This window comes from Amyelois transitella, chromosome 31, assembly GCF_032362555.1.
Source record: "Amyelois transitella isolate CPQ chromosome 31, ilAmyTran1.1, whole genome shotgun sequence".
Lineage (NCBI taxonomy): Eukaryota > Metazoa > Arthropoda > Insecta > Lepidoptera > Pyralidae > Amyelois > Amyelois transitella.
The window spans coordinates 2,009,338-2,030,888 of record NC_083534.1 but is presented as its reverse complement, the minus strand read 5'-3'; the positions used below and the strand labels follow the sequence as shown (position 1 = coordinate 2,030,888).

The 21,551-nt window shown below is 38.1% G+C and overlaps 1 protein-coding gene across 6 annotated transcripts in view; it reads right to left on the bottom strand.

Moving 5' to 3' along the window:
- LOC106137524 (protein tramtrack, alpha isoform) overlaps positions 1–21,551 on the bottom strand; it is a 38,676-nt gene that overhangs the window by 6,606 nt on the left and 10,519 nt on the right. For all 6 annotated transcript variants that reach the window (XM_060953211.1, XM_060953209.1, XM_013338369.2 and 3 more), the window contains exons 3-17: positions 15,472–15,635; positions 12,132–12,243; positions 11,740–11,893; positions 10,354–10,456; positions 9,129–9,314; positions 7,900–7,972; positions 6,970–7,047; positions 6,046–6,082; positions 5,296–5,440; positions 4,346–4,471; positions 3,816–3,934; positions 3,113–3,237; positions 1,952–2,103; positions 993–1,117; positions 134–251 (exon numbers count right to left, since the gene is read on the bottom strand). In XM_060953211.1, the coding sequence (XP_060809194.1) occupies positions 134–251; positions 993–1,117; positions 1,952–2,103; positions 3,113–3,237; positions 3,816–3,934; positions 4,346–4,471; positions 5,296–5,440; positions 6,046–6,082; positions 6,970–7,047; positions 7,900–7,972; positions 9,129–9,314; positions 10,354–10,456; positions 11,740–11,893; positions 12,132–12,243; positions 15,472–15,559 (1,741 nt within the window). In that variant the 5' untranslated portion in view covers positions 15,560–15,635. The remainder of the gene's footprint in view (positions 1–133; positions 252–992; positions 1,118–1,951; positions 2,104–3,112; positions 3,238–3,815; positions 3,935–4,345; positions 4,472–5,295; positions 5,441–6,045; positions 6,083–6,969; positions 7,048–7,899; positions 7,973–9,128; positions 9,315–10,353; positions 10,457–11,739; positions 11,894–12,131; positions 12,244–15,471; positions 15,636–21,551) is intronic.

Below are 21,551 nucleotides of genomic sequence, written 5' to 3'. Positions count from 1 at the left end.
AACAGCTGAACGTGGCCTATCAGTCTTTTATATACATACAGTCACGTCTATACCCCACAAGTGATAAAGAAGTGTATTGTATGTTTAAATTAATTTTCTTTCACAAAACTTTAAATATGACATAGTGACTCACATGGAGCGGTGGTGGTTCCGTAAGCGGTCTTATCCTGCGCCGCGATCACCGTAGCCGGAATGGGATCCTCGTCGGTCAAACTGCCGAGAACCACCTTCTTCACGGGGGGTAGTAATGGCTGCCGACAAATTGATAATTTGGGGATTTTGACAATGTCTATTTAATAGAATAGAATAGATTTATTTTCAAAATTGGATACAAGGTATCACTTATTGACGTCACATCACTTAAATCTAATTATAACTACTACCGCTTCCAAAGCGCGTGTGTAGAAGAAGCGGCGGAACAAACTACACTGCACCATTTTCATCGAACGTCAATAATTTATAGGCAATCTAGACTAATACTAGCTGTGCCCACGACTTCGTTCGCGTTAAATAGTTATTTTGGGCATCATTGAAGCCCTCTCAAGGATGAATAATTTTGCCCATTTTTTTTTACATTATACAACAAACAAACTCTTCAGTTTTATAATATTAGTATAGATTATAAAGCTGAAGAGTTTGTTTGTTTGTTTGAACGCGCTAATCTCAGGATCTATTGGTTCGAATTGAAACATTCTATTTGCATTGAATAGACCATTTATCGAGGAAGGCTTTAGGCTGTATAACATCACGCTGCAAATAGTTGCAGAAGCGAAGAAATAATGGAAAATGTGAAAAAAAAAACGGTGGCATTCTTGAGGTCTTCAATGATGCCCAAAATAACTATACCACGCGGACGAAGTCGCGGGCACAGCTAGTTATATATATAAATATTACAGTTCAGAATTACACATAGGCTGCAATTCGCTAAAAAAAATATTTCTGGCAATTTCCACGGAAACGAAGTCGCGTGATTAATGAAATACTAAGCTCACCTTAGCCTTCTTATCAGTCTTGCCGGGCGGGGGCGGGGCGGGCGGCGCGGGCGGCGCGCCCCCGCTGAACGTGCGCGGGCGCATCTTCAGCGACGGGTCGATCTCTATGGGGATCGGCTCGAACTCTGCAATACAATGCTTGCTTCGTCAATTAAAATGTTTGATTATAAAAAAAATTGACTAAATTTTACTGTATTTTTAGGCCAATTACTTCAATTATGTTTTTATGTTTAGATGGAGAGTTTAAAGCATTTTGGCAACTCACTATGAAAGCACTTCGTTATATGCCGTGTGGATGACGACTAAGGGATAGGGTAATAATTTTTTGAGTCCTCTTTTACGAGACGGGCTGGCAACCTGTCACTATTTGAATCTCAATTCTATCATTAAGCCAAATAGCTGAACGTGGCCATTCACTCTTCAAGACTGTTGTCTCTGTCTACCCCTCAAGGAATATAGACGTGACAATATGTATGAATATCGTCCGCGTCGAATAGATAGACAAATGTATAACTATTCGACGCGGACGAAGTCGCGGGCACAGCTAATAGATCACTACATAGTATAAAACAAAGTCGCTATTTTAGTCTGTTTGTCTGTATGCTGAAATCTTTAAAATTACGCAACAGATTTTGATGCGGGTTTTTGTAACAGGTAGAGTGATTCAAGAGGAAGGTTTTTGTGTATAATAACATTTATAATTTTGCACCCGTGCGAAGCCGGGGCGGGTCGCTAGTCCTACTACTATTATAAAGGCGAAAGTTTGTATGGATGTATGGATGTTTGTTACTCTTTCACGCAAAAACTACTGAACCGATTACCATGAAATTTGGTATGTAGGTAGCTGAAGACCCAGAATAACACATAGGCTACTTTTTATCCCAGAGTTCCCGCGGGATTGATAGGGTTTCCATGCGGACAAAGTCGCGGGCGGCCTCTGGTAATATATATAACATCACCTTTGTCCAGGGGAAAGTCGGCGAGGTAGGAGGATAGGTTGGCGACGCTGACTCCCAGCGAGATGGCGGCAGAATCCAGGGAGATGTCGCCGCGCTGGAGCCGGTCCAGCACCTCCGATGGACCCTTGGCTTGCCAGAAGTCACGGGCCGTCCTGTGTAAACATACATACATACATACATACATATAATCACGTCTGTATCGCGTCTTGCAGGGTAGACAGAGCCAACAGTCTTGAAAAGACTGATATGCCACGTTCAGCTTTTTGGCTTAACGATAGAATTGAGATTCAAATAGTGACAGGTCGTTAGCCTACATCGCCTACGAGAAGAATCCCAAGTTTGTAAGCCTATCCCTTAGTCGCCTTTTACGACATCCTTGGGAAAGAGATGGAGTGGTCCTATTCTTTCTTGTATTGGTGCCGGGAACCACACGGCTGGCACGTGGTCGTTTTCTTTTTTTTTATTGTTGCCGGGAGCCACACGGCACTGTGTAAACCATAATTATAACATTAGTGAGAGGAAAAACAAAACACTTTCAAGTTGAAAGGTCCCAGGTTCGATACCCAACGAAATATAAGTAATTTTTCTTTGTTTTTACTATTTTTCGTCCTTTTTTTTTTGACGTCATTTGAAACACTTAACAAAAAACACAAAATACTAAGCACCGTTCAGTCGCCCAGGTACAGGTATGTATGACGTATAAATATACAGCGAAGATATCTTTTGGTCAATTCTGCTGTTATCCGTGAACCTTTACATACGTGACCTGTACACCTGTCCTTGACCTTTACATACTTGAATTGATTGTATGTACCTCCATACATACAATTAATTCTGTGCCCGCGACTTCGTCCGCGTGGAATAGTTATTTTGGGCATCATTGAAGCCATCAAGCCAATAATTTACCCCGTTTTTTTTCACATTTTCCATTATATCTTCGCTCCTAATAGCTCCTAATTGCAGCGAGATGTTATATAGCCTAAAGCCTTCCTCGATAAATGGCCTATTCAACGCAAAAACAAATTTTCAATTCGAACCATTAGTTCCTGTGATTAGCGGGTTCAAACAAACAAACTCTTCAGCTTTATAATATTAGCATAGATAGCTATTGTGTGGATCATTATCAAAGATATAACATTAACTTATTGGACTATATCTCACCTGTAAGGCCTGTTGATACACCCGTACACGTCTCTGTAACGGCCGTACAGAGTCCCGTAGCTCACTCCCAATATCTCGGCGGCTTGTTTCATCTCCAACTCCTTGACGCGCACCGCTTCCATCACCTGAACAAATCATGATTGTTTTGTTATAACTACTACCGCTTCCAAAGCGCATGTGTAGAAGAAGCGGTGGAACACACTACACTGCAGCATACAACAAACTGCTACATACATACATACATACATATGTACAGTTATGTACATATGAAGAAAATGCTGCATTGCAGTTTGTTACCGTTTCTACTACTGCACTGACGCTTTGGAAGAAGCGGCAGAAAGCTTAGTTTTAAGTAATTTATTTGACAATTATTAAGTGATATGAAGAGTCACATAATAATTCATAAAAAAATTAATTTGTATCCCTTGCGGGGTAGACAGAGCCAACAGTTTTAAAAAAACTGATGGGCCACGTTCAATCGTTTGGCTTAACTATAGAATTGAGATTCAAATAGTGACAGGTTGCTAACCCATCGCCTAAATGAAGAATCCCAAGTTAATAAGCCTGTAATAATACTCTTAAAAACTCCATTATTTTATTACTATTATTATATACTTTAAACACACTAGCAGCTCATTAAGCTGATGCGTATGAATTTTGATGCTTGGAGATTTTTAAAGTTTGTATAGCTTCAAATACTCACCCTTTTGACATAATTCTCCTCCCAGAATTGCGGCCGGCGGCCGTGTTGCAGATAATCACTCAGTTTTATCACGTCCGTGAAGCGAGGGTCCGTGGGTCCCGATTTGGGGCCTATGGTCGCTGTAACAATGTCAATTTATATATAGATAGAGATATTTTGTAGATATACAAAACTAGTAAAGGGTCGCCCGCGACGCTTCGTCCGCGTGGAATAGTTATTTCGAGCATTATTGAAGCCCTCAAGGATGAATTATTTTCCGCGTTTTTTTTTCACATTTTTCATTATTTCTTTGCTCGTAATAGTTGCAGCGTGATGTTATACAGCCTTCCTCGATAAATGGTCAATTCAACACAAAAATAATTTTTCAATGTTGCCATTTTATAATCATAACTACTTCTCTGGAAACAAAACACCAAATCGTCAATTCTTAATCTCGAATATTAATTACTGTAAAAATTTCGAATACATTATTTAGCATGCAAAACTTTCAGAAATAACACATCAACTTATAAATCCACTGAGAAACTCACGTTTGTGAATGACGTTGGTTAAAGTCATCGGCGCTATTTCAATCTTGACGTCCGCCGTCACCGAGGACGAGGACGACGCGGGCGCAGACGGCACGGCCGCGTTCGTGCTGTCGTTGGATTCTTCGTCTAAAAAAAAAAATATATATAATTAAATTTCACAAAAGATGTTGATTGAACACAGTTTCTTTGTATTTTTATGGTTAAAGATGATTTGCAAATTGACAATCGGTGCAAATGATGCAGTGTAGTTGGTTCCGCCGCTTGTTTTACACTTACCTACTAATTTAAGTCCGAGCAAGATTTTTGGATTAACTTAAGATTTTTGTGTGTAGTTATTCAAATGAAAGCATTATCTATACAGGGTGACATTTAAAACAACTGCATCCTTTTAAACATAGACTATACCCATGCTTCTGAGCCGTTTGAGCCTTTTTTCATTCATCATCATCAAACGTCGTCATTTTCACATTTAAAAAACCCTCAAAAAATACGTCACACGCTTTAATACAGACCAATACTACAAAAAGAAATTAAAACTAAACATCTAAATAAATGTCTGAAAAATAAATTATTTTTCTAGTATCAAGATCAAGTAATGTACAGAATTGTCGAGATCGCTCAGCTGAATGCATTGTGTCGTTGACCTCTGAATCTTACGCGTCGCTTTTCCGCCGGCCGGGGTGATATGACGTATTTAGGATCGTGGATTTTGATACTTTTATTTTTTTCGTACTTTCTGAAATATGAACCGATAATTTTCTTTTAACGTTTTTTAATATCCTTTAGATGTGTAAACTTAACAGTTAAATTTATGCAGTTGAATTAAAAGTCACCCTGTATATCCTGATATAGTACGCTTCGGCCCACTCCTCGTCCGAATAGGTGGGTCACGGCCCACCTTTGTGGACACAGCCCACCACTCGTCCTGGTACAACAGCAACAACACTCACCCGCGCTGTCGCCGCCCACCCGCAGCCTGGTGTGGAGGAAGGATCCGATGTCGGCGGGCGCGTCGGCCCACTCCTCGTCGGAGCAGGAGGACCACCGCCCACTCTGGGAGGCCCCCCAGCCCACCACGCGTTCTGCCGATATGTCCTGGAACAATTCATTTTGTTGAAATTTATACTATTTTGAAACAGGTAGCAACGGCAAACTGGCCACCTAAAAATCCCTATTCAATAAATGCGAAAGTAACTCTGTCCGTCTGTCTGTTACGCTATCACGCCTAAACCACTGTACCGAGTTTGATGAAATTTGAAACAGAGACAGCGTTAACCGTGAGGGAGAAACCCGTAGATTTTTTGCAAAAAAAGGTGAAGAAGATATTGAAATAGCTGATGAATGTTTGCATGGACACCACGCAGATGAAGTCGCGGGAAAAAGCTAATTTAAAATATATCACTAGACGCGCGAAGCCGTTTATATCGCGCGAAAAACTATCGCTGTCCCGTTTCATATCATAATAAAAAATGAAATAGAGATATTTTTCCGCACAGCAAAACAGCGTCACACGTACCATATTCCAAGGGCTGGAGGTCTCCGAACTAGATTTACATCTGTATTTTGAAGACCTTCTGACGTCAAAGTAGGCGATATCTGTTAACTTACATAATGGGACTTGTCAAATCATTCTCATAAATTCCTTTTTAGCAGAGGTTAAAAAAAAATTTTGATCGAGATAATAAATACAATGCACTTACCAAATTCCCGTGTTGCCATTCCTGTCCGTCTTTGTCCCTAAAAAAAATTAACATTAATTTTTTGTGAATACACAGACTAAATAGTCACTGATTGACTAACACTAAATAGTCACTGACTGAATAAGACTGGAAGCTTGCCTTAGCTGGATGACTTAATAATAAAATTTAAATTCAGTGATGGATTTGTTGCTAGTTCATCGTCTAAAGTAAGAGTTAATGAGCATTTCCCTTGATTGACTTTTACAATATGCACGAGTAATTCTGCGAAAGAGACATTTTACTAGCAGGGGACATTACGCGAAAGAGCAGTGTTCCCTTGGGCACGGTGACACGTTGTACGGGCCCCTCTGTTATTATTCCGAAGTACCTGGGTGACAGAGCGGCCCATGGTGGATGTCAGAGTAACCATTAAAAGTAAAAAAAAAAACACCAAAGAAAAACCATAAAAATATTACTTATATTTTTATGGTTTTTCTTAAAAAAAAGGTAGACGTTACAAAAACCACAAACAATTGGTGAACGTCACAAAAATATTAAAAAATTGTAAAACAAAAGAAATATACACTTATTTATATTTATTATATACCTAAATACCAACATTTCTAGTTTAATAAAATAGGATTCTGTAATGAATGTGCCGTGTGGTTCCCGGCACCAATACCAAAACAAGAAAAGGACTACTCCATCTCTTTCCCATGGATGTAGTAAATGGCGACTAAGGGATAGGCTTTCAAACTTGGGATACTTTTTAAGGCTATGTGCCAGCAACCTGTCACTATTTAAATCTCAATTCTATCATTAAGCCAAACAGCTGAACGTGGCCCATCAATTTTTTCAAGACTGTTGGCTCTGTCTACCCCGCAAGGGATATAGACGTGACCATATGTATGTATGCAATGAATATTATTTATTAGTGTGACTCACGATTTGTGTGAAAGCGACTCGTCGTCAGTATGCTCCGTAGCGCTTATAAGCCGTTGTCGTTTTGGGCTGGGTGTATCACTGAAACAATATTTAAATTATATAACAACAAGTTCATACATACATATAGTCACGTCTATATCCCTTGCGGGGTAGACAGAGCCAACAGTCTTGAAAAGACCGCTGTTCAGTGATTCAGCTGAGCTAGCAAACTGTCACTTTTTTTATCAACTGTACGTGGCCTTTCATTCTTTTTAAGACTGTTGGCTCTGTCTGGCCCGCAAGGCATATAGACGTGTCTTATGATATATATATTATATATATATATATCAAATATATATAAGCTGTCCCGGCAAAAGATGTTTTGCCATATAAATAACTAGCTGTGCCCGCGACTTCGTCCGCGTGGAAATCCGGGATAAAATGTAGCCTATAGCCTTCCTCGATAAATAGACTATCTAACAGTGAAAGAATTATTCAAATCGGTTCAGTAGTTTCTGAGATTAGCGCGTTTAAACAAACAAACAAACAAACAAAACAAACTCTTCAGCTTTATAATATTAGTATAGATTCTTAAGTAATTTCTAGTTAAAAAAAAAAAGTTAGACTCGACAACCCTTACCACTAAGCGGTATGAAAAATAGAGGTCGGCCGATTCTCAGACCTACTCAATATGTTCACAAAGTTTCATGAGAATCGGTCCAGCCGTTTCGGAGGAGTACGGGAACAAACATTGTGACATGTAAATTTTATACATAACATTGACATAATCACACAGCCAAAACCGCTGGTTTGAGTGATAAGTACTAAAATTGGACCTTATGTGGTCACCCCCATCACACCTTATGGGGTGCAGTAAGAAATAAGATTTCCCGAAATTACCGCGGGAACACAAAAAAAGTGAGATTTTCCGATTCACATCGTACAACTTACGAATCAGAATGGTCCCTCTTCGGCGGCGAAAATTTCTCTTTAGTCGGTAGTTTTATGAGTGGCGGCGGTCCTCCTGTGAAACGAATATATTTATTTATATAAATATATAAATTTATCACACATAAATACATATAATCCACATTCATAACTCTCTTCATGCGAAGGAAGTATGCAGAGATCGTGGCAAGTGGAAAGAGGTAGTCTCTGCCTATCCCTCCGGGAAAGAGGCGTGATTTTTATGTACGAGTATGTATGTAATTACATATAATCACGTCAAAATTCTTGCGAGGTAGACAAAGCCCGCCGTGACAGGTTGCTAGCCCATCGGTTTAAAGAAGAATCCCAAGTTTATAAGCTCATCCCTTGGCCGGCTTTTACGACATCCGTGTGAACGAAACGGAAATAATGAAACGAAATTATCACAAATTTTAATTATTCGCTAAATTTTACCCGCAGTTTCGCCCGCGTGAATAAACGCCATCTAGAAAGCGGCGCATGCAACGCCATCTACAAAAAGCGACGAATTTAACGCCATCTTTAAAAAAAGAGACTAAACTAGCGCCACCTATCCCTCCTCACCGTAATATTATCGGTTAGTATTCAAACTAACGTACACAACTTCGACAACAGTCATTAATACATGGCCGAGGTGAGATTCGAACCGGGCACTTCACCGCGGGAACCAGGTATAAATAAATTATTCTCAAAAAAGATTACAAAAATCCACTTACATGAGAACAAAAGAGATAAAAGTTCTTAAAACTAAACAGCAGTCCTGTATTTAATTAAGGGTAATTAATATCTAGGGTATATTATAAATTTGTTTTTTGGTTGAACGATAACAAGCACAAACAATAAAGCAAAGAACAAACAAATACTAAAAACTAATTCTCATAGAGTGAGCAGTTTTTAATAATATAGTCACGTAACTCGGTTTTGAAAGATTGTAGGGAGTCTATATTTTTTATACGTATTATACTAGAGGCCGCCCGCGACTTCGTCCGCATGGAAACCCTATCAATCCCGCGGGAACTCTGGGATAAAAAGTAGCCTATGTGTTATTCTGGGTCTTCAGCTACCTACATACCAAATTTCATGGTAATCGGTTCAGTAGTTTTTGCGTGAAAGAGTAACAAACATCCATACATCCATACAAACTTTCGCCTTTATAATAGTAGTAGGATATCACACGGCACAAACAAATACAACAAACAAACATTATAACATACCATTAACACTGCACTTCTCTACCGGCTTCACATCATCACCATCACCATCCTTCTTGACGTACGCCCTGAGCTCCGAAGTTGCTTCGGCGTTCCTCTGCTCTTTATTGTCTCTGGGCGAAGCGTGCTTCGGAGACGGCTGACTCTCCGGCGGTCTCCTGTCGTCTGAAGGCACTGCGGTCACCACGCCTGAGTTACGAATGGATTAAATCAAAATAATTATATTTTTCTAGCTTGTCTAGGCAAACGTTGTTTTCCCATATAAATAACTAGCTGTGCCCGCGAATTCGTCCGCGTGGAATAGTTATTTTGGGCATCCCCTCAAGGATGAATAATATTACCCGTTATTTCACATTCTAAAAGCCTTCCTCGATGAATGGTCTATTCAACACAAGAATTTTTCAATTCAAACCAGTAGTTCCTGAGATTGGCGCGTTCAAACAAACAAACAACCTCAAAGTTAATAAGTTTTATAATATTAGTAAAGATTTTTAAGTAATTTCTAGTTAAAAAATATGTTATGGCTGGACAACCCTTATCACTAAGGGGTATGACAAATAGACGTTGGCCGATTCTCAGACCTACTCAATATGCTCGCAAAATTTCATGAGATTCGGTCAAGCCGTTTCGCCGGAGGAATACGCGAACGAACATTGTGACACGAGAATTTTAAATAAAAGATTCAGAAAGTCGTTGCATGCACACTTTTTCACGTCATTTAACACACATACATACATATAATCAAGTCTATATCCCTTGTGGGGTAGACAGAGCCAACAGTCTTGAACAGACTGACAGTCCACGTTCAGCTGTTTGGCTTAATAATCGAATTGAGATTCAAATAGCGACAGGTTGCTAACCCATCGCCTAAAAGAAGAATCCCAAGTTTATTAGCCTTTTACGACATCAATGACAAAGAGATGGAGTTGTCCTATCCTTTTTTATATTGGTGCCGGGAACCGCACGGCACATTTCTTTCAATCTTGGAATACATACATACATAAAATCACGCCTCTTTCCCGAAGGGGTAGGCAGAGACTACCTCTTTTCACTTGCCACGATCTCTGCACACTTCCTTCGCTTCATCCACATTCATAACGCTCTTCATACAAGCTCGGCGGTTTCGGGTACTTTTGACCTGACCCTTTACCAGGACGTCCTTAATTTGATCAAGATACTTAATCTTGGAATATTGGCGTCCATTACATGTGTGAATCAAGTCACTTACCGCTGGTGCAGTCGGGCGGTTCGTCTTTATTGTTCCACCGAATGTCGGTGAGACCCTTTATCCTTAGCTCCTCAGCTGTCTTCAGAAGACCAGCCAGCTGAGACTGGAACAAAAAGATGACGGTAAACTTCAACTCTGACACCGGTAAGTCGCTCGGTGACCACGGATCGTTGTGATTCCAACATGAATGTGTCATCAACATGATTGGAAATCTATACATATAAAATTCAATTCAAGTCAATTCTGTACATTGAAAATATTGAAAAAATAAATAGCAAGGGTTGTTGTCTGTCTGTCTGTCTGTATGTTCAGGCATCACGTGAAAACTAACGGTTCGATTTCGATGAAACTTGGTATAATTATATCTTACTATCCTGGGTAAAAATTATATCCTGAATAAATACGTAGAAAAAAAAAGATCTTAATTTTTCAGTTTTATCCATAGACGTTGTTCTGTAGAACCGCGAACACACGTTGCGTTAACCCGCAGTAGATTCAGCGCCGTAATAAGATGTCATTGTCAGATTTACTCAAAATGGAGAAATAAACCATCCACGCGAAGACCGACATCCGCGCGGACGGAGTCACGGGCGGAAGCTAGTGTCCGAATAAAATAAAGGTAATGTGTTACGTGCGCGTCTAATACCTGCATTATTTATAAATAGTATAATGCAACGCGAAAATCTGCCGTGTGTATTTTCCTATTCTTTTTTCTATTGGTGCCGGGAACCATACGGCACACAAACAATCAAATAAACTTACTCCCTTATTTATAATATCATAATTAGAATCAAATTCATTCATGTTTTTTAATGTAGACAATGTGCAATCGTCCACGATTTAGATTTAAGAGATCTATAGTTGTAAACTGACGTCCGATGAAAATGCTGCAGTGTAGTTTGTTTTGCCACTTCTTCTACACATGCGCTTTGGAAGCGGTAGTAGTTATAATTAGATTTAAGTGATGTGACGTCAATAAGTGATACCTTGTAACCAATTTTGAAAATACATACATACATATATATGGTCACGTCTATATCCCTTGTGGGGTAGACAGAGCCAACAGTCTTAAAAAGACTGGTAGGCCATGTTCAGCTGTTTGGCTTTATAACAGAATTGAGATTCAAATAGTGTTAGAATGCTAGCGTGTCGCATAAAAAAAGAATCCCAAGTTAGTTATAAGCCTTCTCTCCTTAGTCGCCTTTGACGACATCCATGGGAAAGAGATGGAGTGGTCCTATTATTTATTTAATTGTTGCCGGGCACCACACGGCACACAAACACACATTCGAATAAACTTCTGTATTAAAAACATCATAATTAGAATCTAAACTTACTCCCTCATTTATAACATCATAATTAGAATCAATGGAATCAATCACTCACATGATGCACGTTCATCTCCCCTGTATACATGTAATCCAGCAGTGCTTTCAGATGCTTTGGCTCGGCTCCGTCTATGACGAGCACCGGTTCGCCGTGCGCCTCGTGCGCGCCGAGCAACGCGCCGAGCAGCTCCGAGCATGCCGCCAACACCACCCTGGGGACGATACACAGGATAATACTTGTACGAGAAATATTTTGAAAAAGCCTTGGCGCAGTGCAAGGGAATCTACTTACATTATCTTTGCCAATTAGGTAACATTACCGGCCAAATCATTTAATCAAGTCCGCCATACTATCATCTTAAACATTTCGTTTCTACAACAGCAAATCGCAAAATTTCAGTCAACAGAAAAGTTTACAATAAAAAAATTAATAATAATTAGCGGACCCACCTGTGTGCCCTGAGGGACACCCCGCGTATGTTTTGCGGGTCTATAGTATCTTTGTTGGGCACTTGTGTGGCAAAATTCGGGGAACAGTACAACGTTACGTCGCAGAACCTTTCTGTAATAGAAAAACATAAATAAATTAATAAACACACCATATGAATAGTCATTATACTTGGTCAAATGCCTTACTAAAATCTTTATGGGTTATGTGTTAAACGGTGTTACTGGAAGTCAATAGGAAATAAGAGCTATCCAGACTAATTTTATATTAAAGCGATAGACGATTTCTGGAAAATAAAATACATACATACATATAGTCAAGTCTATACCCCTTGTGGGTTAGACAGAGCCAACAGTCTTAAAAAGACTGAAAGGAGACTTTCAGCTGATAAAATGAAATTGGGATTCAAGTGACAGGTTGCTAACGCATCGCCTACAAGAGGAATCCCAAGTTTTTAAGCCTACCCCTAAGTCGCCTTTTATGACATCTTCAATGACATATGATCCATGGGAAAGATATGGAGTGGTTCTATTTAAAATTGCCGAAAACATACGCGTATATTTATTTATTTCTTCAAATTTTATTCTATTATTACATATTTATTGAAGAATTGTAAATAAGCCCTTTCTTAGCAACAAACTCAGATGATTATTTATTAATCTACGATCAATTTAAAAATACTTATATACGTGTGAAATACTCTTAAAATGACGATAATATATAGCATTCAATTTTATTAACAGACATGTCGGCAGATTGAAACACTTAAATTCATCTGTTGCCATGGACGTCGTAAAAGATCACAAGTTCTAAATGAAAAATTCTCACTATCTCCAAATCTCTTCAAAGTAAATAAAGTATCAATAACATATTGTTAATTAAATTGGAATTCTAACTAACAATCATGTTACAATTTGGATCTCAATGTTTCATTAAGCTATACAGCTGAACGACACAACCATTTTATTCAGGGACGCTATAAAATATATGTATGTACTTATAATGAACCTCCATAAAATTGTATGCTAGCACATTTTTGTGACATGTAGCACATGACCTGATTTTTTTTCAGACTGCGAAGATTTTTTCTTCTCCTATTTTCTATTATAACATACCTACTTACTTCCTTAAAATTTCCTGACATAAGAAAAATGCATATCAACTTTTAGGCATACCGAGTAATTTATGCATAAACGATAATGTATTATAATAAATACAATTTTACGGCTTCAAACATTATTCTAATGAGTCTATTTTTAGTTAGCATTGAGACTAAAATTAGAAAATTGAAAAAAAAATCACCTACACTACTATGCAAGGTAGTAAATTAACAGGTGCCGACAGCATAGAATAGCACCACCTCTTATCTTCTCGTAGGTATCGTAAGAGGCGATTGGGGGATTAAGCGGGAGGTGGGCAGCAAAGCCTCCTACGCTGATACATACACACATACATAAAAATCACGCCTCTTTCCCGGAGGGGTAGGCAAAGACTACATTTTGCCACTTGCCACGCCACGATCTCTGCAAACTTCCTTCCCTACATCCACAGTTAGGACTTCAAGGTCAATTCCTACGCTGATACGACAACATAGTCCAGAATTCAATCAATCCTTTTATCGAGGAAGGCTTAAGGCTATATAACATCATGCTGCAACTAGCAAAGGAGCAAAGAAACAATGGAAAATGTCAAAAATTATTCATTTTTCAGGGCTTCAATGATGCCCATAATAACTATTCCACGCGGACGAAGTCGCGGGCACAGCTAATAACAAAATAGCGTGGCTAGTTAAAAATTCTATCATCCACCAGATTAAAGTGCAGATTGTAAAAGTCAATCAAGAAAAAGTTAATGAACTTAGGACTCTCCTTTCAGTCTTTTAAAGAGCTCTGTCTAGGTACCTCGTTTGGTGAGAAAAACGTGATTGTAAGTATGTATGTATGTCGTATGTATTACGTTAATCGTAATACATACATACATATAATCACGTCTATATCCCTTGCGGGGTAGACAGAGCCAACAGTCCTCGGTCCTCGGACTGATAGGCCACGTTCAGCTATTTGGCTTTAAGATAGAATTAAGATTCGAATAGTGACAAGTTGCTAGCCTATCGCCTAAAAAAAGAATCTCAAGTTTGTAAGCCTATCATCCCTTAGTCGCCTTTTATGACACTATGGGAAAGAGATGGAGTGATCCTATTCTTTTTTGTATTGGTGCCGGGAACCACACGGCACATAATACATACATACATATAATCACGTCTATATCCCTTGCGAGGTAGACAGAGCTAACAGTCTTGTAGACCGATAGGCCACGTTCAGCTATTTGGCTTTAAGATAGAATTGAGATTCGTAATACATATCGTAATATATAACAGTTTACCTTTAAAACCACCAACTCCGGGAAAGAGACGAGATTTATATATGTATGTATGTATGCCATGACCATACAATATGCAAAGAAAGATATGTAAAACCCAAAGCCAATTCTGTTTTCCTTTTTTTGCAAACATACAATCGTTTTCCGATAGAGTAGGCATAAAGTATGTAAAGTAAGACCTAGGGTTCAACTTACTTAACCTTAACAAGTTAACAATTTAAGTCGCTACGGTCGTTAATTATATGTAAGATTATTTAAAAAAAAAAAAGAAAAAATTTCTAATTACAAAACTAATGTCAAATTTAACCAATACCGTACATCGACAAATTACGGCTAGCGAAACAAACAGGCTCATTCAAAATCAGCATTCGAATTCCCACGAGAGGCCCAATGGTACGAATTCGCCAAAACGAAAGTAGATAGCGAAACGGAAAGCTGTCCTCTGATTGGTGCAAAACCGATAGGCGCGGCTCGTGATTGGTTCAAACTGGTTTTTAGTAGTTTTTCCGAGGAGGAGCCTACGGTTCAGTTTTGTTCGACCTGGTGAAGTGCCGTGTGGTTCACGGCACCAATACAAAAAAGAAAAGGACCACTCAATCTCTTTTCCACGGATGTCGTAAAAGGCGACTAAGTGATAGGCTTACAAACTTGGGATTCTTTTTTAAGGCGATGGCCTAGCAACCTGTCACTATTTGAATCTCTATTCTATCATTAAGCCCAATAGCTGAACGTGGCCTATCAGTCATTTCAAGATTGTTGGCTCTGTCTACCCCACAAGGGATATAGACGTGACCATAAGACTGGTAGAGAATGCCAAACGGCATTAAGTCCGCCCTTTGTACATTTTTTGGGTGCGATAAAGTTTTAAATAAATCATCAATGGGAAAGAGGAGTTAGGAGACATTTTAGTTTTTTTAATTTTTTTATTGATTCCTGGAACCACACGGCACTATATAGTATTACCTTTCTCTAACAGCTGTGCGAACATATTCTGCACATTGGAGTGGTGGTGTTTCCATCGCAGGCAGTACTGCTGCGGCATCATTTTCATAACGTCCACCTTCAAGGGCTTTGGTATCGGGCGTTTGGTACTTGAATGTGGGCCGGTGGCACACGTCGCTTTTCACCTGGAACAAGGTTCAAATCCACATCAGTAAGAGATACGGGGAGCCGCCTGCGCTGGTCTTACGGCCACGTCTTGGGGAAAACGGCAGACTATTTGAGGAACAATTTGGATGACTCTTGATTCACGAGGGTATTACATACATACATATAATCACGTCTATATCCTTTGCGGGGTAGACAGAGTCAACAGTCTTGAAAAGATTGATAAGCCACGTTCAGCTGTTTGGCTTTCTGATGGAATTGAGATTAAAAAATAGTGACAGGTTGCTAGCCCATCGCCTTTTACGACATCCATGGGAACGAGATGGAGTGGTCCTATTCTTTTTTTTTATTTGTGCCGGGAACCACACGGCACTTTTATTTATGTATATTGTTTATGTATTGTAGATTTTATGTATGTTTATTATAATTATTTATTTTATCTTATATTTTGTGTAGGTATAAATATATTTATTAAGTTTGACCCCACATAAAGTTCTCTATCAGACCCAATGGTTGACTGGTAGATAATGCTTCTAGCATTAAGTCCGCCAATTGTGCTATACATTTGTATTTTGTGCAATGAATTAATTTCATAATATTATTTCTTAATTTTTAAAGGGAACTGAAATTTATGCCGCTTTCTTTTTTAATTCTTAATAAATTTTTTGACCTTGCTCTCATTAAACCTCTCAACACATAACACGACAAAACCCTGTAAGGCTTTTCTATTCCTATCACTTAAGTATTCTTAAAAGGAAACCTTTGTAACCTGAAAACTGTGAATGTGCATTTTATTATTTTATATTATATAATATAAAATAAATAAAATATTATTTATTTTATTAATTTTATAACTGTGGCATTTTATAATAAAAAAATTGCCGGACTTAGCGAATCGTAAACTGAATTTGTAACGAAGACATATTTTTTTTACTTTTATTTTTATACTATTTAGTACCGTGTGAATTATTTCAAATATCTATTTTCTCAAAGGAAATGAAACCAAAAATTATCAAATTTAATAAATTCAGTTGATAAGTATACCTATATACATACAAAGCATTGATAAGACTCGTCAACCAATTAAACCGCAACTGTTGATTTTGTTCCCGCGAAGAGTACTTTGTAGATATTTTTAATTTTCTTCGTAAGTAGCAGGAAGTAGCAGCAAATTTTTATATAGGTATGTTTTAAACAAGTATTAGTACTTTAATTTAATAACATTTTCAAAGCGTGGGCAAACGTGGGTAAGTGTTAAAACCTTCGACGAAATTCGAAGATACCTTTTTTCTACTACGGTACGATTAAAACTTTCATATTCATATGTATGAATAACATAATAAATATTATATATTTTTTTCAAATCTTCAATAGACAAGCTTTCCAAAAATATACAATACTTTGTACCTTTCACTTTAAATTTTAATGCTATTTGGATTTGAAAATGGTAGATCAAGAACGTAAAATATTTAGCTGCATAAAAGTTGAACTTTGGTATAAAAAAACATTTACTTATAATGTACGCAATAAAAAATAAGGTACATAATAAGGAAGTTCAACATTTGAACTATTAAATTATGTACATAGGTATCTTTATATTTTTCAGAGGTAAAAGTCATTTTTGATATGCGTTTGTTCTATCATATTCCACAGTGCTTCGTTGAGTATAATTTTTCTGTATGAGACGTGTCTGTAAAATTGTAAAACCTGTTCCTTAAAAAAAATTGGTCGCTTCAAGGGACAAGGCGCTAGATAGTTTGAAGCTGAAACCGACAATATCGGTGAGAGAAACACGGTAAAAAAAACCTGAACAAAAATTATTTTTGAAATACCTTGTAGACTGGAATAAATCCCTCATAGGGATAATCGCGCCATTGTAGATTTTTTAAATATCATACTATGTACTACTAAAAATTTGTTATGTGTACAACAAAGTATTTACAAACAAACAAACAAAAAAATACGTTTAGAATGTTCGAAGTACAAAGAATTTAATCTAGACCTAGAATCCGAACACAAAAACAATGCAACAGAACAAATAAAAAAAAAAAAACATTCGAGTAAGTACGACAATTCTTCCTTTTTCGAAATTAATATTGAAAAAAAAAAACGTACCTCATCCAACGGCGTATACAGTTGTTATCATTACATTTTTACAATGAACAAATAAAAAAAAAAGACAAACAATACAAAAAACCCTCCCGCTTCAACAAATAGTTGTGTCGCAGACAAACTGGAAATTTCAAGAAAAGACTGGCTCTTACTAGAATATCCGCAAACATGTTCCTTACGTTTTTTACGTTGCGCCGAGTGGTTCCCGGCACAAAAAAGTATAGGACTACTCATACTACTACATAACTTTCCCATTGATGTCATAAAAGGAGACTAAGGGATAGGCTTACAAACTTAGGATTCCTCTCGTAGGCGATGGGCTCGCAACCTGTCACTATTTGAATCTTAATTCCATCATAAACGTGGCCTTTCAGCCTTTTCAAGACTGTTGGTTTCGTCTACTCCGAAAGGGATATAGACGTGACTACATACATGTACGTTTTTTATTACTTTATTATAAAGCGGCCAATCGTATTACATAGTTTTTATATCATACCTATCATTTTAAAATCGATTTTAAATAGAACTTTTTTAAAGAACATAACTTCCTGATGTATTACAACTACCATAGGTACGTACAAACTAATATTAATAAGAAATAAAATAAAAAAATAAAATAACCACGACACAAATGTAAGTTCCCTTTAAAAAGCAAGAAATATAAAAGAAACTCAATCTTAAGATAAACCTTCGTATGTCTCACTCCTGGCTTTAGTCCCGGTTGCATCCTCACCTCTCTGGAGAGGAGCCCGGGGTGAGCCTTTGACCATGGATCTTGGATTGGGTTCCTCGTAAATGTACCAATGACTATTTACGAAGTTATGTACATTAGTTTGAATACTAACCGATGCTCTTACTGTGAGGGAAAACGTCAGGAAACCTGCACATTGAGGCAACTGGATGTGTAACCATAATCGATTCAATACGGATGAGGTTCCTCTGCAAAGGTTGCGGAGATCGGACGGGAGTTGCTTCGTATAAAAACCTGACTCATCTAACCCTGGTTCCATGGTCAAAGGCATACCCCGGGCTCCTCTTCAGGGAAGTGAGGATACAACCGGGATTTAAGCCAGGAGGAAGAAGGAGTATTATTTCTTTGGATAGAAACTCGATGTGCGATTTTGACTATGATGCTGTATTGGGTAGGTCAGGTTTTTATAAGAAGCGTCTGCCATCTGACCTCCGCAACCTTTGCAACCCAACTCTCATTGGATCGTGGTCACACGTGGTTGCCATGATGTGCAGGTTTCCTCAAGATGTTTGTATTCTCACCTCAAGTGTTTGGTGTGATGATACAATTATGAGGCAAGTCTAAATTTGAGCGGTATTAATTAATTAATCACCGTTATTAATAATGAAATTCCAAATACGTTCCAAGAAAACTAGGTCACCATTTTGAAGCGAGAGTCGCAATGCAGTTATTGAACTATTTTTATATGTTCGTTTTAAATTGATTCATCAGTGCCATAATTCTAATTAAATTAGTCTGTGACCTTAAAACGACTGAATCTCGTTGACACCCGTTCCCGTAGGAATATTAAGAATCCTATTATTAGTATTATAAATGCGAAAGTTTGTGAGTACGTCTGTATGGATGTTTGTTACTCTTTCAGGCAAAAACTACTGAACCTATTACAATGAAATTTGGTATGTAGGTAGCTGAAGACCCAGAATAACATATAAGCTACTTTTTATCCCGGAGTTCCCGCGGGATAGATGGGGTTTCCATGCGGACGAAATCGCGGGCGGCCTCTAGTAACTCATATATTACGCTACTCAAATACAATTTTTTTCTAAAATTATCTCTGGAGTGAAGTCCTGCGAAAAAGCTACTTGCATAGATAGTTACATACATGTTACATACTCATAGTCACGTTTATATCCCCTGCAGGGTAGACATAGCCAACAGTCTCGAAAAGACCGAAAAGCCACATTCAGCTACACATTCAGGCTCAACAATGGAATTGAAACTCAAAACAGTGGCAGGTTGCTAGCCCCATCGTCTACAAGAGCAATTTCAAGTTTATAAGCATATCCCTAAGTCGTCTTTTACGACATACATGGGAAAGATATGGAGTGGTTCAATTCTAATTTCCAAAGTGCCGAAAATCACACGGCGATATATACAACTATTGGCTTCAGAGATTGAGGTACCAATGACTAACTTAACTGATATCTTACATGGCAAGCAATGAAAGGTTTGACAATGTCGGCTGTCAAATTTAACTGTCTGTTTACAACTGGCCTTGGGAATTTTAGTGTACTACATACACATACATTACTTTTTCAGAATTGTATCTTTGCAGAGACTACATCTTTCCACTTGCCACGATCTCTGCATACTCCCTTCGCTTCATCCACATTCATAACTCTCTTCACCTTCGCTTATTTATATAAATGTTCATTTACTTTATTTATCCAATTTTAGACGTACGCCTCCTTCGATTTCCTTAGAACCTTTTTTTTTGCAAAACATAAAAATAATATATAGTCACGTCTATATCCCTTGCGGGGTAGACAGAGCCAACAGTCATCAAAAGTCTGAAAGGCCACGTTCAGCTGTTTGGCTTGATGATAGAATTGAGATTCAAACAGTGACAGGTTGCTAGCCCATCGCCTAAAAGGAGAATCTCAAGTTTATACGCCTATCCCTCAGCCGCCTTTTACGACATCCATGAGAAAGATTTATGGAGTGGTCCTATTTTTTTTTCTATTAGTGCCGGGAACCGCACGGCATAATTTTTTTTTTTCAACCGGCAAAAACCGGACATTATTAAAAGTGTCCGATTTGTCACAGCGACCGCGACGCTCTATTTTGAATGTCCGCTGATAAGCCTGTACCTCTGACACAGCTATCACGGTTTCCAAAATTACGTAAGCGAGATATGATTATCACACATTTCCAACTAGAAAACAGTTAAAATGTTTGTGACATGATTTAGATGAATGTTTACAATTTTGAACAAATCCAACGCACATTCCTTTACCATAGTTGGTCATAGATAGCCTTAGACATACATACATATAGTCACGTCTATACCCCTTGCGGGGTAGACAGAGCTTATGAGTCTTCAAAAGACTGATAGGCCACGTTCAGCTGTTTGGCTTGATGATAGAATTGAGATTCAAATATTGACAGGTTGCTAGCCCATCGCCTGAATCGCCTTCAATAACGAGAATAGCTTTGGAAATTATATTAAAATACGAGTATATATAGCCGTGTGGTTCCAGGCACTAAATACAATAAGACCACTCCATACCTTCACCCACGTATGTCGTAAAATTCGACTAAGGGAATTGCTTATAAACATGAGATATTATGGCGACATCACTAAATGTCACACAACAACCGTCAATCATAGCGAAGAAAATGACGCGCTCAGCCAATAGCAGTGAAGAATCTAAATCGCGATTACAAATATTTAACGGATTGGAGCAATATTACCTCCGAACTTTTGCGCCACACGAATTTTAACCGGGCATCTTACCGATTCTATTCTATCACCACTGAAAATGATCACCATCACGTGCATATTGCTTAACAAGTTAAACAATAAATCTACTTTTGCGTTTAAAATTTTAAAGGGTTCCCTTAATTTTAACACAATATATATTTCTCATCTTAATATATATTAATTAATATATATAAACTAGCTGTACCCGCGACTTCGTCCGCCTGGAATAGTTATTTTGGGCATCATTGAAGCCCTCAAGGATGAATAATTTCCGCCGTTTTTTTCACATTCTCCATTATTTTTTCGCTCCTAATAGTTGCAGCGTGATGTTATATAGCCTTAAGCCTTCCTCGATAAATGGTCTGTTAA